Source organism: Grampus griseus (genome assembly GCF_964374135.1).
Source record: "Grampus griseus genome assembly, chromosome: 15".
Lineage (NCBI taxonomy): Eukaryota > Metazoa > Chordata > Mammalia > Artiodactyla > Delphinidae > Grampus > Grampus griseus.
Genome location: NC_139009.1, coordinates 62,073,456 through 62,092,783, shown reverse-complemented (window position 1 = coordinate 62,092,783; position 19,328 = coordinate 62,073,456). Strand labels below are relative to the sequence as shown.

Genomic DNA, 19,328 nt, shown 5'->3' with positions numbered 1-19,328 from the left:
TAACAGGTACAGATCCATATGCTTGATACTGTGCGGAAATGTTATACTTGAGCTCCACTTTTACCTCTCTCAGGCATTTTTTGGAATTGTCTAAAATGTAAATCCATACTGTCAACCTCCAGCATGATACCAGGCACATAATAGAAACCCAATAAATGTTTCACTGTGAGTGGAGTATAAGTTGATAGAATAATTTTGAAGGTTGATTAGGCAGATTAGATTGATCGAAAATCTTTCAATATTTTAAGTTTGCATCTCTTTCATTCCAGAATTTGTATGTCTAGAAATTTATATATAGTTATATACATGTGTAAAGAGGTTCACATTGCAGCCTATCTGAAACAGAGGACAAAACCAGAAAACAAACAAAAAACCGCAAACTGAAAACAACTAAAAGTCCATCAATATTGGGCTGGTCATGTAAATTATGTAATGTTACGCAGCTATTGAAGAGAATAGAATGGATGTACGCAAAAATTGACTGGGAAAATCACTATCCAAGACAGATTGTAGACTATGTACAGTATGTTGCTCTTCTATAAAATACAGGATATCCCTTACGCACAAATACTTAATACAAGATACAGGTGTGTATGTAAGCACTTGGGAAATATGTGAAAGAACCACACAAGAAAGTGGGAGAGTGGGACAGCTTTCCATGTCCCGTATGATTGGAATTCTGAAGGGTACACACACGAACTAATGGACCTCTGCTACCAGCCTCCTGCTAAGGAGGGAAATTGCAGGCATCAGAATCCTCTTTACTAATGAAGAATCTCAGTAGGCCGACGTGATGACATCATCTCGACGGGCGATGGTGATTGCGCAGTAGAAGGAGGTCTGCGAGCTGCGTGGGCTTGTGCCTAGGCGCCTATGTTTCGTGGCCTTGTGCTGGCACCGGGGGCGCCGGGTTGGCGACTTTGGCACTCTTGACGTTGGGTGGACGATATCTTGGGGGTCACATGAGCCAGTGGCATCATGCCCGCGGGCGCTGGGGCCAGCGTCGCGGCTTTTCCGGACGTTCGTCGGCCAAGAGGAAGGGCGGAAAGCACATCCTGGAAAGGTAATACGCCTTGGCCCCTGGGCGTTGCCGGTGGAGCTCAGAGCCCTGGGCCTTGGCTTCGTCTCTTGTGCTGTCGCCTGTCACAGTTGCTCCCGCGAGCTGGCCCATCCGTGCTGTGCTAGGGGGTATTGGTCGTCTCGCAGCTCAGTTCACAGTAGCTGAAAGGGACAGTGTGTGATGTTCTGATTTCTCCCCACCGTTTTAAAAGGGAGGCTCTGGCCATTGCTCCTCGGGTAAAATGCAGAGTGACTGCTTTTTAAGATGGGACTGTCAGTGTTGGGGACCCTCCTTAATTACCAGGATGGAATCCCCTTCAGTTCCTCAAGCTGTGTTGATTTGGCACAGAAAATGTAAGAGGAACTGGAACTAAGTTTGAGTGAAAAAACACACGGGTACCTCCGAATTTTCCATCGAAACAATTGATTTGTGTTGTCTCTTGGAATGATAAAGGGCATACTGTTGCTTCCTAACTGATGTCATTTGAGAGATCTACCTCTGTACGATGAAATGATTAATTTTGAGACTTTGCTCATATGTGCAGTAAACGCTTTAGTTCCCTAAGACCTTCCTTTCCTCCATCTCATACCCCATTAAGCCCGCTTCAGTTTATCTCCTGAATTTCTTCTGAATCTGTCAGCTCTTCCTCAACATCCTAATACTGAACTTTCCTGTCTGTTGCAATTAGGTCCTAACTAGTGTCCATATATCTTGTTTCCTTCCAATCCATTCTTCACACAAGAAACCTTAAAAGCAAGTTGGAACATTGCTCATAAACATAGCTCAAAACCATTGTTTTGAGAATAGAGAACAAACCGTTGGCCTTTAAGACTTTGCGTGGTCTAGAATCCTCTCTTCTGCTCTGGCCCAATCTTGCGCCACTTTTGCCCTCACTTTCTATGCTTCAGCTACACTGAATTAACCTTAGTTCTAACTCATCTTACAGAAGTCAGTTCAGATATTATTTTTCACTGTGATTCCTAGCATTAAGGAATTTTATCATCAGGTTTTGTATGAGGACTGAAAATAAACTGTGAAGTGGAAGAATTGAGTTTGAGCTATTTCAGTCAGCACGCATGTATTAATGATACCTTAGTAGTCAACAGCAGGCTAGGTTTTATCAGGGATACAGAAGTTCTGGCCATCTCTGGTTTTAGATATCCCTTATTTGTTGAGACCTTTGCATTGTTTCGTTGCCTTTTATCTGTTTTCAAGATGGGAAAACAGGAACAAGGGAAGTATAGGTTATTATTAGGTGGGGTTGAATAAGTGGAGCAGCAAAATGCAAAGCATAAAGAAGAACGACCTACTATATAGGGATATGATTTCCATTTTCAATGCGCATCCATCCTATGCAGGGAGACAGCCTAACATAAAATTTTCCTAACAAAAAATATATTAACAGGTGGAAGGACTATCTCCCAGTTGAACAGCGGATGCCTGGGACTCGTTTCATTGCTTTCAAAGTTCCTTTCAGAAAGGTAAGCAAAAGTTAATACCGTATTCTTCCAGAAATCTGAATTCACCATATAGAGCCCTGGCTCTCAACCCCGTCGTACTCCATTTTCCCTTTTTATAGCAAATACTTTTTAATACCTCCTTTACTCTCCAGAAATGGAATTCATAGATAAATACAACCTAATTCTGTACTTAATTGAAAAAAACAACAACAATATAATGCCTTAACTATAAATAAAGAATAAAGTAATTTATAAGAAAGTAATATGTATCTCAGTATGTAAATGTTTAGAGATGACCATACTAGAAATATAGAATAGTCAGTTACTTGTACCATGAATGCAATAAACTATGGACTTTGACTGATAATGATATGTCACTGTTGGTTCATGAATTCTAACAAATGAAGCACACTGGTGTGCCATGTTGATCATGGGGAAGGCTGTGTGGGATGAAGGAGAGCGGGTATAAGTGGGAACTGTGTACTTTTTGCTCACTTTTGCTGTGAATCTCAAACTGCTCTAAAACTAGTCTACTAATTTTAAAAAAAGTGTGTGTTGCTGACACTTGAATAACCAAAGAGATCAATGGAACAGGGTACATGTATAAGCCAAATACATGAAAGAATATTTAGCAGTGAAAGCCATCCTTCCTATATGTAGATATTCAAGAAGTATTTATTTTTGTGTCTATTTTCAGGCACTCTGATTGGAGCCAGCAATACAGTGGTAGGCACAATTGATGTGGTCCCTGCCTTCTGGGAGTTTACAGTCTGGTTAGGAGACCAAAATGAAACAAAGAAACATAGAAATAAATATAGAGAAGTGAACTTATTTTCTTCCATTTAATCTCTCTGGAAGAAAGGATTGTAATATCGCTTGTAAATTCCAGAGGAGGAAACTTTACTTTGAATCTCATATGTTAGCATCACAGGGTTTGAATAAATGAATAATACAGTAAAGGATTTTAAACACATGTGCTTTCTTATTTTATTCTTTCTGATTCTTTTCTGAGTTTTGAAAAGAATCTTGCTCCAGAAGAATAATTTTCCCCCTTCGATCTTTTTTAACAACTGCAAGAGCAGAATGAAGAACTTGGGCTGATTATTGACTTAACATATACTCGCCGCTATTATAAGCCAGAGGTAAATGGAACCCATAATTGAAAATGACCTTCTTTCTGATACTGGAATAATTCATAGTAATTCAGTAGTTATCATCTTATGCTAAGGTGAATCCTGGCCTTCTTTCATGGGTTCAAAAAGGGAAGCTAGTGGTTTCCTTAAATACACATTTGTAATTGCTGTTTCAAAATGAGATTAAAGATATGAATTGAACTATATATTTGGCAGTAGGCTCTAGATATGCTTAAGAAATTCTATAAGCTTCCATGTTCTATATTTTGAAAATGAAGTAAACTTTTACTAAGAATAGTAGTAGCCTAAAAGGAAAGAAAGGTATGTCCATTATGTCTTTAGCCCTTATTTTAAGCAGTTGCCTGAGCATGTTTAAGCATCACAGTAAAAGACAATTGTTCTCTAAGTTTTATGCTTTCTTTCCCTAATATCTTCTGATATAATACAAAAACCCATGTATCCTCTTGGCCCATGTAGGACATACCAGTGCAAAAGAATTATCCTTCTTCTGACCTGTTCCATGGCCTTGGGAGACAGTAACACCTCATGTTCGTTAAGATTTGTATAGCAGTTTGCCATTTAGAAAGTTCTTTCATATGCATTGACTTAGTTAATCTTCACAGCAATCCTTTGCTGTTGAAGTGGAAGTAGTACTGATATCTCCTACTGAGTGCTTACCCTGCACTAAGCTCAGAGGATAGACAACTACAATTACTAATTTTACAGGCGATGAAACTGACTCTCGGAAAAGGAAGAATTGAAATTTCAGCTCAGTTATTTCTCTTTTTTTTATTGTGGTAAAATATAGATAAATTATATTTATTTCAACCATTTATAAATATGCAGTTCAATGGCATTAAATACAGTCACAGTGTTGTGTAACCATCGCCACTGTCTATAACCAAAACTTTTTCATCATGCTCAACAAAAACTGTAACCATCAAACAGTAACAACCCCATTTTCCCTCCCACCAGCCCTTAGAAACCTCTATTCTATTTTCTGTCTCTATGAATTTGCCTATTCTAGGTACCTCGTGTAAGTGGAATCTACAACATTTTTCTTTCTATGTCTGGCTTATTTCACAAAACATCATGTTTTCAAGGTTCATCCATGTTATAGCATGTAACAAAAGGCCATTCCTTTTTTGGCTTGATAAATCCCATTGTGTTTATATACCATGGTTTGTTATTCAATGGTTGATTGACACTTGGGTTTTTTCCACCTTGTAGGTATTGTGAATCATGCTGCTATGATCATTCGTGTACAAATATGTGTTCAAATCCCTGCTTTCAGTTCTGTTAGATGTGCAGTGTAGGTAGTAGCAGAGTTGTTGGATCATATGGTAGCTCTACGCTTAACCTTTGAGAAAGTGCCAAACTGTTTCCTACAGTGTCGTCTTGTTTTTAAACAATTATCACAAATTTTAAGCATATACAAAAGTATTAAAATACTGTAAGTGTTCCTTGTATACCCATGAAATCATCCAGCTTTATTATTTACCAACTGATGGCTGTCATGTTTTATTTGTACCCCCACCTGTTTCACCCCATTCCATATTATCTTGAAGCAGCTTGGAAATAATATATATTTTCATGGTTTTGCCTTGTAGGACTTACAAGAAATTATTCCTTATTTAAAAATTTGTACAATTGGGCATCTGGTGCCAGATGATCACACCATTTTTAAATTCCAATGTGCTGTTAAAGGGTTTCTGAAAGAAAATAAAGATAATGGTGAGTTGTTTTTGTTTTTTTTTTCCTTTACCTGAACTTTGGTATGCATTTTGAGTGGGATTGGGGATTTTTAACATTTTTAATAGTTCTGATATTAGGCCTGTTGTGTTTGGTAACATTAAGGTGGAAATGTCAGATGGTGCTAATAGAGTACGGTGTTTTTCCTGTTTATGGTCACAACAATTTAGTTTAGTTTGGAAAGTGATTTTTGTGAGAAATCTCAACTGAACTAGCTTACTTACCTCTTTTTTAAAAATTTGAATGGAAAATACATAAAAACATAAAAATGTTCTTCTGTCCTATTTATTGGTTGAGAGGTGGAAGAAAAGGTTAAGACTCTCAGGGTCTTAGCGTATATAAAAGAGAAAACAAAAAGCAAAGGTTCGGAGTGAGACAGATCCGTAGAAGCAAAACAAAACAGAGTGGACAAGAAGAGCGGCTTCCTCATCGTATATGTGTTTAAGATATTTTTGCCGCTTTTACACTTCGGGTACAAGTGAGGAAGAACACTTCCACCTCTTATTCTTATCTTCAGACAGGAAGAACTTAAAAGGCTGATGTTTTCTTGTTTCCACTTTAAGATCTACTCTGTTAATAGTAGGTCTTAATAGCGTGTGAATTTAAGGTTCCACTTGCCTATTTCTAGCATCTAGCTATCAGAAAGAACATCGTATTTGTCATGTTTTAAGACTGAGGAATCTTTTGTCTTTGGAACACCACTGACGCCCATGAGAAAGTGTTCATTTTGTCCTCTTTCTAAATTTAGCCTGAGGAGTGTGCACTTTATTAAATAAATCTAACAGACAGTAAATATTCCGTGTATATATAAAAGGATGCACATATATACATAAAACAGGGAGTAGGGGAGAAGGAATAGAGATGGAGGTGGGAAGATAGGGGATAGGAGGTGAGAGAGAGAGGAAGAGACTGGAATTTCAAGATAACTTTTCATTCTATAACCTGGTTGCTTAATGCAGGTACTAGCTCTTAAATATCTTAAGCCCTATTCACAGATCTTCCCTGTACTTTAGCTTTAAAATTTGAGAGACTTGACCTTGCGTGTGATAACCAGGGTGTCTAGAAAGGAGGCAAATTATCTGATTCGTGTAAACTGTAGTCACAGAAATATTACCTCTTAAGATGTTAGGGCGCAGCTGCTGGCCTACTCCCTTCCTCCAGCCTACTTTGTGTGTGTTCTGTCTGTTCCGCGTGGGCTAGTAGATCCTTACAAGTGCATGAGAACACGTTTGTAAACCTTGATTGTTCACATGTTATACCAAGTGTAGTCCAGTGCATATGCTGACTCCTCTGTGGGTCTTCTGCATGCAGTGGGCTAACTTCACCATGCTCTCTGCCATTGCAGTCTCACAACCTTAGTTATGATCCATGGGTGACTTCCTGTGGTATAAGCCCCTCCCACAGGTGCCAGGCTCACTGATAATGAGGAGACTATACTATCCACTCCCTAGAATTGGTAGAGACTCAGAAAATAAATTGTTTCAGTAAACACTGAGAGCCTTATAGGTTTGTTGTTAGGGCACGGGGATACAGAAGTGAGTAGAAGTCTTTGTTCAGTAGCAACTTACAGTTATCTAGGAAGAGAAACATGTAGTGACTATAAGTGGGTTAATTATAATAGAAGAATCAAATGCAGCAGGAATATAGAGGAGAAATTGAGGAAGGCCTGACTGAGGAGACAGCATTTGAGCTGGGCTTTGGGGAAGAGGATTTTTCCGGAATGAGGAAAGGACAGCCCAGGTATTGGGGACAGGTACAGAAGGCACAGGGCTTGAACTTGTGCTCTGGAGGGGCAGCCTCTGGTGTGACTAGAGGGTAGTGTGAAAGGGCAGAGAATTCATACATTCATTTTCAGCAAATATTTGTATAATACCTTCTACATTGAAGGCACTCTTCTAGGAAGTAGGAACAGAACAAAGTTCTTGCCCTTACGTAATTTACATTCTAGTGGGAGAGAGAGATGAATAAATAAGTAAATATATGGAGTGTCAATTGGTGGTAAATGCTTTGGAGAATAACAAAAGAAGATGAAGAGGTGAGGGAATGTGGTAGGTGATCAGGGAAGTCCCCTCTATTAAGATGTCGATTGAGCAGAGCCTTGGAGTGAGAAACAAGCCATTGGATATCTGGGAGAGAGGAGATGGTGCGGGATTGTGTGTTCTAGGAGAGTGCAGATGAGGTGGGAGGGTGTGTTCTGAAGCAGAAGGAATAGTAGGTGCAAAGTCCCTGAGGCATGACTGTGCTTGGCATGTTTGAGGAATAGTAAGGAGGCCAGTGTGGCTGGACAGGGGTAAGTGAGTGAGGGCAGAGCAGTAGAGAATAAGATCAGGGAGGGTGGCAGGGGAAAGGAGGGAGGTGGATGATGTAGGTCCTTGTAAGTCATAGTTTGAACTTATAATTCAGTTGGAGAGACAGAGTGATATTTGTTTATATAGAGTGCTCAATGCTATGCTAAAAACTTGGGCTTTGTTCTGTTCTAAGTGAAGATGTTTAAGCAACAGAGCAATCCAGCCAAGTTTATATTTTAGAAAGATAACATCTTCCATGTGGAGGAGCAGTTGAAATAGACTTTTTTTTTTTTTTTTTTTTTTGTGGCACACAGGCCTCTCATTGCCGTGTTCTCTCCTGGATGCACAGGCTCAGCGGCCATGGCTCATGGCCCCAGCCGCTCGGTGGCATGTGGGATCCTCCTGGACTGGGGCATGAACCCGTGTCACCTGCATCGACAGGGAGACTCTCAACCACTGCGCCACCAGGGAAGCCTGGATCAGTTGAAATAGAAGAGATCGTTAGAATTGTAGGGCGGCAGTAATCCAGGCAGGAGATGACGAATGCCAGACACCACCTAGTCACAGACATACCTTTTGCAGAGATCAGCTACATGTTGTTGTTTTTTATTTACTTTCTCATATAATTTTTCCAGTGCTGGACCACGAAATACTGTGGCATACTTGGAAAAATCTGAGACTCGATTCTAGTCTTTTTTCTGTTTGCGTGCTGTGCAGCTTGGGCTTACGTCTCACGCCTTACTTTTTCATTGTGAAATAAGCACGGTGTTACTTACCCAAGAACTGCACAGGCATATAGACCCATGACGTGTGAGCAGCAGTGAATGAGAGAAGGAATGGAAGTGCTTTGGGACCCCAAAGAAGAAACTGTTTGTTCTTTTTAATATGGAGCATTAAAAGTGAAGGCATTCCATTTGTTTCACTCAAAATCAAATTGTATTCTTCTGATAGCCTGGTTTTTTTCCACTCCCTTTTTCTATAGTCAAATCAGTTCCTTTGGGGCATTCTCCAGTCCACACTATTGCATCTGATTGGAGGCTATGCAAAATTTCCCAGAGACAATGAATTTTGACTTTATAGTACGTTCCTGCAAAAACACTCTTTTCTTCAGAGTTTTTCCTTTTCAGGATAGTGGTAGTGTTGTGGTAACTAATAAAGGCTACTCTTCAGAAAATTGTATAACTTGTTTTTAGTGTATCTACTTTGCTTACTTAATTCCATATTCACTGTTTTATAGACAGGCTTATTGGTGTCCACTGTACCCATGGTTTAAACAGGACTGGCTACCACATCTGCAGGTGAGTTGTCAACCCCAGGAGGCAGACCTTGTTTAAATTGTACTGTATACAGTAGTAACGTAAGCTAATGTAAGCTGAATGCAAAACATGCAGTCAGAGAAATGTATGAAGTGGAAGGCAATTTTGCCCCCTACTCAGAGGTTAAGACCAGTAATTATTTAGCACATACTTTTTCAGACGTTAAAAATGCAGATATAAGCATATACAATTGTCCCTTGGTATCTGCAGGGGATTGGTTTTAGGACTCCCCATGGATACCAAAATCCTCGGATGCTCAAGTCCTGTATGTAAAATGGTGTAGTATAGTCGCCCTTCCATATCTGCAGGATATGGAACCGTTGGATATACAGAACTGACTGTACATGTGATTTAATGGTATAGTATTTAGACATTCTGGTTTATAATTTACTATATGGTACACATCTTCCTATGAAAATATTTGGAGACCTCAATCTTATTTATTTATTATTATTTTTTCCTCCAAATTTGCTTTATGTAGTTGGATATAAATTAATGAACAAAAACTTAAGCAAGATACATGTAAGAGTTTAATAGAACCTGATATTCTAATTCTTTCAGTTTTTTTCAAACTCATCATGGGGCTTATAAGAAAATTAACCAACATGGATACTACTACAGTTGAATGTCAAATTCTTAAGTGCTTATGACATACTAAATTCTTCCCTAATGCACTTATGAAGAACCCTTCAAGAGACTTGTATGTTGTATGTAGAAAAGTGTTGATTTATTTGAGGAGTGAAGCATTCAGCTTTGGTGGATATATCCTTGTTAGGCTGAGGCAATCATTATCATATCCCTCTTTGCCATGAATTGTCTTATGAATGGTCATATCAGTCTGTTTTGGCAAATAAGTAAACAGGGGAAGGCTGTTATTGTGCTTATGAGAATGATATTTTTCTCTGAAAAAAGATAAATATGCATTAGGAAAATGACCATTTGGACTCTTTTTCTGCTTCCTCCTTGTTTTGTGAGAATATGATACTTGGTTTTACAGCAGCCATTTTGTGACCATGAGATGATTATATGCCAATAACGACAAATGGTAGATTAGAAAGAACCAGAAAAGACAGAAAACAGCAACATCAATAGTAACAACAATCACAGCAAAAGAACAATGGGACCTTAACTTGTGGAGTTCCTATAAAGTAAAAAATAAATGCTCTATGTTTATTCTAAAAAAAAAAATAACTATGCAAACAAGCTTAAAACTACTTTTTTTTGTGCCAGTGTTATAAAATGTAGCTTTAAATAAAACCTTGACCCAAATGCCAGCAACTTCAGAAAAGAATTTGGGTAGGGGGAAGAAGAAAGTTATCTCACTTAGGAAAAACAACCACTATCTTTATCCTAATCTTCGACACACAATTGAAACATATATAGCTGCTGTAACACTTTACACAAATCCTATGTACTGGAGCAATAACAAGATCTAAATACAATTATATTTTTAAACACTGGGTGAAGGCTTTACATAAAAATAGCATCTTACTTTTCCCCCTAAATTTCTAAAATATCACGTACTTTTCCCCAACATCTGCAGCCATTCAGGAATTATTAGGAAACTTTCATGCATTATCTTAATTCCTAATCCCCGGCTCTTTGGGCTCAACGACAAAAGATCAAAACCACCAAAAATAATGGTTCTCTTGAAGTCAGGTGAGAGACACTGGCTCAGTTAGTCTCGTAGGGCAAAAGCAGTGCTGCATCAACTGTCTCCTTGCAGGAGGGGCACGTGAAGGATCTCATCAGCCAGTCATCTGTACAGCCCAGGTGACCTGCATACACAGCAGAAATCAAATTGGGTTGTCATAAACAAAGTCCATCACACAGATCACACACTCCTGGATCTTTTTTTTTAATATTTGTTTTATTTTATTTATTGATTTTTTTTTTTTTTTGGTTGCGCCAGGTCTTGGTTGCAGCCGGTGGGCTCCTTAGTTGTGGCATGCAAACTCTTAGTTGCAGCATGTGTGTGGGATCTAGTTCCATGACCAGGGAACGAACCCGGGCCCCCTGCATTGGGAGTGCGGAGTCTTTAGCCAGTGCACCACCAGGGAAGTCCCCCGGATCCTTTTTTCTGATCCATTTCTTCCAGGATCATAAACTCCTTTAGGCTGATGCTGTATGAGGCCTATTCTTTTGAGCTATCCTATTCTGTTCCTCTCAGCTGAGTTGCTAGGCGAGTCTGGCTAGGTGTTTTATGATAGACCAAAACTGGAACTTGATCCAGATATGGCAGCAGTGGCTCCTGATCCAGCTCCGTCCCCTTGCCGAAGCTAGCCCAGTCGGACTGAGACTTGTGAGGCAGGGAGATGTCATCCAAAGTGGGGTACTTAAGGCACTTCCCCATCTTCTGGGGCTTGAGTGTGTGATCTGTGTGCTGTTTTGACAGTCTTCCAACCTCATTCTTTTTTTTAAATGATTATTAATTAATTAATTTTAAAAATTTATTTATTTTTGAATTTAAAAAATTTATTTTTATACAGCAGGTTATTAGTTATCTATTTTATACATATTAGTGTATATATGTCAATCCCAATCTTCCAATTGATCTCACCACTACCGACCCCCACCCTGCCCCACTCTCCCCTCTTGGTGTCCATACGTTTGTTCTCTACATCTGTGTCTCTATTTCTGCCTTGCAAACCAGTTCATCTGTACCATTTTTCTAGATTCCATATATATACATTAATATACAATATTTGTTTTTCTCTTTCTGACTTACTTCACTCTGTATGACAGTCTCTAGGTCTATCCACGTCTCTACAAATGACCCAATTTTGTTCTTTTTTATCTCTGAGTAATATTCCATTGTATATACTTACCACATCTTCTTTGTCCATTCATCTGTCAATGGGCATTTGGGTTGCTTCCATGACCCAGCTATTGTGAATACTGCTGCAGTGAACATTGGGGTGCATATGTCTTTTTGAATTATGCTTTTCTCTGGGTATATGCCCAGTAGTGGGATTGCTGGGTCATATGGTAATTCTATTTTTATTTTTTAAGGAACCTCCGTACTGTTCTCCATAGTGGCTGTATCAGTTGACATTCCCACCAGCAGTGCAAGAGGGTTCCCTTTCCTCACACCCTATCCAGCATTTGTTGTTTGTAGATTTTCTGATGATGCCTACTCTAACCTGTCTGAGGTGATGCCTCATTGTAGTTTTGATTTGCATTTCTTTAATAATTAGTGATGTTGAGCAGCTTTTCATGTGCCTCTTGGCCATCTGTATGTCCTTTTGGAGAAATGTCTATTTAGGTCTTCTGCCCATTTTTTGATTGGGTTGTTTGTTTTTTTAATAGTGAGCTGCATGACCTATTTATATATTTTGGAGATTAATCCTTTGTTGATTCGTTTGCAAACATTTTCTCCCATTCTGAGGGTTGTGTTTTCATCTTGTTTATAGTTTCCTTTGCTGTGCAAAAGCTTTTAAGTTTCATTAGGTCCCATTTGTTTATTTTTTTTAAGGCTGCATTGTACCTTTGCTCACTTATGAACATATAAAAGTCAGAAGTTTTTGATATTATAAAACATCAAAGTAATGGACATTCCTGTGTGAACATCTTTGAATATATATGCTTTGTCTCAGTTAACTTCACTCAGAATGGGACTTCTGCATCAAAGAGTTTATGTCCTTTTGCTTTTTGTGGATGTTGCTACTCTGTACCAATTTATGGTTGTTCATGCAGGAAATACTTATTGAGCATCTGTTATATTTAAGCACTGTGCTGGGTGCTAGTAAAAAGACTTGTGAAATTTCGTGAGTGAAGAGACTTGACCTCCCCTTTGTGAATTCTAACAGTCCAGAGAGGGAATAGATATTCAAGAATCATACTGTGCATGTAGAATTACAACTCTGACAAGTGCCAAGGAGAGGAACATGGTACCATGAGAGCATATTTTAGGGAGGATTTGATCTCATCATGGAGATTAGAGAAGGTTTATTTAGGGATGTTTCAGCTGATATCTGAAGGTTGAGTAGGTATTAAGCAGATACGGACATTGGGGACAGATTTCTGAGCATAAGGAATAGCAGAAGACCCTATAAGAGGAAAGCATATGCTGTGTTGGAGGAACTGGCCAGGAAGGTGGGGCTGTTGGGGGAGCATGTGATTATAACGGAGCTACAAGTGTGGGCAGGAGCTCGATCGTGCAGGCTTATGTTTAAGGTTTCAGAATTTAAGAGTAATAGAAAACCATTGAACTTTTTTTTTTGAGGTGAGTGTGTGGAACATACCCAATTGCATTTTCAACCTATCATTTTGCTACCGAGTGGAGAATACACTGCAGGGAGAAAGAGTGGAAGCGAGGAAACAAGATAGGAGACTTTTGTAGAAATTGGGCATAATGGTGGCTTGGACCAGGCTATGGTGTGCATTTTGGTGGAAAGATGTAGGCAGTATCATTGTTAGCACTGGTGGTGGGTTGAGGATGAGGGTGAGGGAGAAATAGCTGTCAGTGATGGTGATTCCTAAGTTTCTGGCTCCTATGGTTGGTTAGATAGGGTTTTTAGATATGATGTTAATATTTATCCTAATTTGTCTTTTGTTATTTGTTGGTTCTTGATGAATACTGTGTCATATTAAGTCTCCTGTTTTGAGTGTACAAAGCATTTTGACCAAAACTGACTGTTGTATGTTATCAGATAACTTTTTTTTTTTTTTTTTTGGTACGCGGGCCTCTCACTGTTGTGGCCTCTCCCGTTGCGGAGCACAGACTCCGGACGCGCAGGCCTAGCGGCCATGGCTCACGGGCCCAGCCACTCCGTGGCATGTGGGATCTTCCCGGACCGGGGCACGAACCCGCGTTCCCTGCATTGGCAGGCAGACTCTCAACCACTGTGCCACCAGGGAAGCCCTCAGATAACTTTTTAACATCTGCCAGTTTGGTCCTGTATTTTATTCTCTTTCATTTATTAATTAAATTGTTGTATTAGTGTAATATTAATACAACTATATTAATATTAATAGAAAATATTAATAGATTTTCTAAAGTTGCGTTATCCTTGCATCCTTGGAATAAAGCCTTTTTGTATTCATGGTATATATCATTCTTTAATAATTATTGATTAGATGTGCTGATATTTTCTTAGGATTTTTATATCTATATTTGTAAAGCAAAATTGGACCTTTTCTGCAAAACCTTGATTTTCTTTTCTTTTTATTTACAAATGACTCGAATTTTGTTGTTTTTTAGATATTTGGTTGATGTAGAAGGCATGTGGCAAGATGATGCAATTGGATGTAAGTATAAGGGTTGTCACTACTTTTCCCTTTTTATAAAATTTGAAGGTAGAAGTGTAGGGGAATTTCTCAAATTTTGGAAAAAGAGAAAAGTTTGTAATTCATTTGTTCTGACGTAAGATAACCTTTTACCAAAAGTTTATAAAGGGATGTATCTGGAAATAGTGAGATATAACAGCCTAAATAATTAGTCAGTGGATTTCAGCATTTTCTTTTCTTATTAAAATTTATTTTATTTATTTATTTATTTTTGGCTGCGTTGGGTCTTCGTTGCTGTGCGGGCTTTCTCTAGTTGCCACGAGCAGGGGCTACTCTTTGTTGTGGTACGTGGGCCTCTCATTGCGGTGGCTTCTCGTTGTGTAGCTCGGGCTCTAGGCACTCAGGCTTCAGTAGTTGTGGCGCATGGGCTTAGTTGCTCCGCGGCATGTGAGATCTTCCCGGACCAGGGCTCGAACCCCTGTCCCCTGCATTGGCAGGCGGATTCTTAACCACTGCGCCACCAGGGAAGTCCCTGGATTTCAGCTTTGATCTGCTTTCTCTGGGAAAGATTTGCTTTTTGTACAGTTATTTCTAACAGTTCATCCGCTCCTCAGTATTTAATAGGAGCTGTGGACATTGCTTAGAAAGACAAAACTACATTGAAAACCTTCAGAATGGTCTCATCAGAAAGTAAGTTGCATTTTATATATGAAATTTGTGGTTAGGAAGATCTATTTTATATCATTTAAGTTGCACATGTCCCTTCTTCTTGTAGCTTGTTTACTTGCTCGAGGAAACCTAAACAAATAGGAATGGGGGGAGGATGGAATTGTTATTTTCACAGGCCAAAATATAGTCACTAAATTGGCTACTGAATTTGCAGACCAGTAACATTTTGTGGAAACATTCTGTTTGAGGAATCAGGATTCCAGTGTATCCAGAACAAGTGGTTTTGATGACTCAGCGCATATGATGGAACCAGTTCACACAGCTAATAAGTCTGTTAACCAAGGAAGTATAACCTACATTAGACCCCAGGTTACCCAACATCTCGGCATTTCCATACCCAGACCCAAGATTTGCAGCAATCAGAAAGGTATCTCTGCTTTCCCTTTTTCTAGAATTGAAATAGAAATTAATATTGTAAATTAGTGCAAACACATTATAATGTGAAGAATTGGTGTTTTCTTGCTGATCAGTGTCAACCAGGGGGTATTGTTTGTTCCATATTTTGCATTTAGGGGTGGAAAGTCAAGTATAGGAGGGGGAATAGGTGAGTTTTTAGAGGCAGTTGGGAAGAGGACTTAGAAATTTTCATTGATTCTTAAACTTAGTTTAAGCCAATAATTTGATGTGAGTGTCAGAAAGGATCTTACATTCTTAGGCTGCATTAATAGTGGTATAGTTTTCAGAATAAGGAAGTTTGCTTTATTTAAAGAGTAAATACAAATTATAGGGAAAATGGTAAAATTCCTGTAGAGAAACTTGCAAAGGGGTTGAACACGTAAATCACAAACATACTTTTACTTGGGAAACAGGAAAAACCTCAGTACAATTAAGACAACAACAGTTTTTGCCATTTTGCTATTAATTTAGCAAGTTTTTGACAAGGTAGTCCAGTGTATTGATTGTAAGGCTGGACCTGGGTTTGCATCCTGGCTCTGCTGTTCACCCTGTATGTGATCTTGAGTAAGATCTCTAAATTCCTATTTTCTTATCAGTTAGATGGAAATTTTACTAATATTATAAATAAATTTATTTAATAACATATACCTTGGGATTGTAGATTATTACATGAGTTAATAAAGTACTTTAGCACATTGTAAACTTTCAGTTTTCAAAAAGATGTTTCGGCATTTTTAGCAGATGTAAACATTTCAAAAAGGTGTTGCTTGTGTTGCCAGGGGCACTGAAAAATGGTATAGCCCTTTCGAAACATAACTGTAATAGCCGTAAAAATGTTCATACCTGGTAATTCCACCATGAGGTTACAGAAATACTTTAAAATATGGAAAAATCTACGTGCATTTAATCACTCAGCACATTCCTCAAACTCCCTACTATGTATCAGACTCTGGACTAGGTACTTACGATACAGTTGTATATGTTCTGGGATGTTAATCCCAGCATTATTTACAGTAGTGGAAAAATTGGTAGCAGCTTGCATTTCTAACGATGAAGAATAGCTAAGTAAATTATTATATCCATACTATGATATTTTATAAAACCATTGAAAGTGATAGCTTACTTACGATAAGTGAAAATAATAGGTTATGATTCAGCAGTCAAAAAAAGATGCTAGGGGGAAAAAGACCAAAAGTAATATTAACCAGTTTACTTAGATTAAGTGGGATTGAGGGGTTTTGGGAGGTGTTTACTTTTCTCAGATCTCCAAATTTTCTTTTGTATGATTATATTAGATTTACTGATGTTACCTTTGAAACAATTAAATTCTAATTTTCCAAATTTGCTGCATGTGCCATGGTTAGAATTTCTACATTTTATAATTAATTTATATATGTGTTTACTTATAAAGTGAAAATAGGTTCCTGGTTTCAAAAATAAATAGCTTATTCTGTTTCATGTCAACACTGCCACACTTAGAGAGAATGTATCTGATTAGAATAGTATGGGCATTTATCTCTATAGGGAAAGGTGGAAAGGCTTCTGGGAACCTACAGTGTGCCAAGGCATTGTGGTGGGTAATTGAAGTATATCATCTTAATTTACCTTCAAAACAATCCATGAAGATGGAAGGTATTATTAGCTCTATTTTATAAAGAACTACGAAATCCAAAGATTAAGCAATTTTTTTTTTTTTTTTTTTTTTTTTGCGGTACGCGGGCCTCTCACTGTCGTGGCCTCTCCCGTTGCGGAGCACAGGCTCTGGACGCGCAGGCTCAGCGGCCCTCACGGGCCCAGCTGCTCCGCGGCATGTGGGATCTTCCCGGACCGGGGCATGAACACGTGTCCCCTGCATCGGCAGGCAGACTCTCAACCACTGTGCCACCAGGGAAGCCCAGATTAAGCAATTTTATCTGCTAAAATCACACAGGTAGAAAACAGTAGAACCAGAGTATCTATGTATAATTTTATAAAGCTTATTATATATATTTATTAAAACTAATAATGGTGTATTACTTTTGTTTTGTTTAAGAAAATTTTCACAGAATCAAAACATTTACCAGAGAGGCCATATTCCTACTCCTGGTCCCCACGGAGAGGACTGTTTACAAAGGAGGTACTCTTGGAATGTAGAGCCAAACGCCAGTCAAGCAGCGCAGAACAGAAGGTGGTATCCTGGCAATTACTACAGACTACCCTATCCGACCTATTATAGATGAACCAAGTGACACAAGCCTACCCTGGAAATCTACCTGGAGACAGAACAGGACTGAAGACAGCCAGAGTGACGTTTTATAAAATCAGGTCAAATGAGGTTTATAATCTATTTTAGTGCTCCCTTATGTGTTTGAGCTTAAGGAAAAATTATATTGATACTTAGCTCCGCTGATAAATTTGCAGTATTTACAACAGTGAAGGAAATAGTCTGTCATTCTAATCTTAAATTTTTTTAAAGGAGGATGATATTTTAGAACTGATAAAAAGTAATAAAGAACATCGCTTGTAAATTATTTTTAAAAATTCTATCTTCCTTTTCTGGTGTATTTCCTTCTGACTAGACTTGTAATGTTAGAGTGTGTGTGTGTGTGTGTGTGTGTGTGTGTGTGTGTGCAGAAAATTTTTAGTGTTTCTGTCATGTTCTGTTATTACCCAATCATCAGGATATCTCCCCCCCACCAAACTGTTCAAGATTTCTATCAAAATCTACCTAGGAGATAATCTCTTTAGAACCTAATCACTATTTGTAATTAGTTGTAGTATTTTTGTGATTAGACATTTCTTTCTTTCTTTTGGCAGTCTACTGTTGGATTTGACCAATTTCCTTTCACTGAATTGTCAGATACACCATCTAACACTGGATAAACTTTTAGGGATTTATTGTCAGTTGAGCAGGAGAGACCAATTGGTAAATGTAAATGCTAAATGCTGGGTAATTTACCTGACGAGGTAATTGTTATCAACTGGGTGGAGCTACTTAGAAAACTTGAAAACTTTTATAGACTATAAAGGTTGCTTGATGAACAGAATAGGGTGTGACATTTAAAGCCTGGAATATCTGGGGAGACTTGCATGGCTCCTTGTGTTGTTGCTTCTTTGTTGACCATAACCTGCTGCAGTCTTTCTCCACTTGCCTCTCACAGTGGAATGGTGCCTTGACCTTGACTTTTTCTAAGTTGCCCCTTCTGCTAGTTTACCTCTGGAACACACAGCTGGATCATGTGGGAGGTGTTAATTATTTTTAGTTGCAGAGGAAGCCAGAAACCTTTGTTTGCTCAAGAAAGGGTCTAACTGTCATGACATCATAAGCCTTGGTAAATATTTGATGAATACTTGGGCAAATTGGCTTCGTTTTTTAAGTCTCTGATTTTGAAGTGTTGTATCATGGGAAGTCTGATATTGCATATGATAGTTGTTTTCTCTGTTCTGTGTTATAAATGAACATCATGTGGAACCTGACCCTAATGAAGTTCTCTAACTCAGCTACTCCCTGGTCTGTGTCTGATGAGCTCAGTCAGGTTGCTACCTTTCATCTAGGCGGTGGCTCAGAAAGTTTTTTTCTGCCAGCCACATTTAACAGAGATACAAGAGTTCTTCTTGCCAGAATGCTGCTCTGTGGAATTTGTTCCTTCGCATACATCGTGAACTCTCCCTTGGAAAGATACTGGCGCAGCAAGACAACTGGTGAGGCAAAAAAAAGAACCACCAGAGTCCAGCTAATCTAATAGTTTTAAGGAGTTCCTTGGCAAGCAGTTTCTGAGGAGGACATTGCCAGCAGAAGTGTCATCTTAAGCACTGCCACCTTTGAAAACCTTCTTTGATCGTGTTGTCCTCTCTGTCCCCATCCCATTTCATTTATCAACACAGCTTATTGAAAACCAGTCTCCTTTTGCTATCTCGTGTCTCATTTATTCTTCAACACACTGTGTTTCCGGCTTCTCACATCACACCACTGAAAGTCCTCTGGG

At 38.7% G+C, this 19,328-nt stretch overlaps 1 protein-coding gene and 1 pseudogene across 2 annotated transcripts; one reads left to right on the top strand and one right to left on the bottom strand.

Moving 5' to 3' along the window:
* Positions 1-962: 962 nt before the first annotated feature.
* On the top strand, positions 963-17,849 carry LOC309833994 (RNA/RNP complex-1-interacting phosphatase-like; the record flags this gene model as incomplete). Its single annotated transcript, XM_082672591.1, is given in 11 exon segments — positions 963-1,063; positions 2,466-2,541; positions 3,531-3,560; positions 3,564-3,584; positions 3,588-3,662; positions 5,264-5,387; positions 8,931-8,991; positions 14,213-14,259; positions 14,853-14,928; positions 15,156-15,334; positions 17,396-17,849. Coding segments are annotated over 11 exon segments (891 nt in total). The 3' UTR covers positions 17,497-17,849.
* On the bottom strand, positions 10,684-11,362 carry LOC309833995 (RING finger protein 11-like; annotated as a pseudogene). The gene is made up of 2 exons: positions 11,076-11,362; positions 10,684-10,853 (listed from the first exon to the last, which is right to left on the bottom strand). The product of its transcript is annotated as an RING finger protein 11-like (transcript).
* Positions 17,850-19,328: the final 1,479 nt, after the last annotated feature.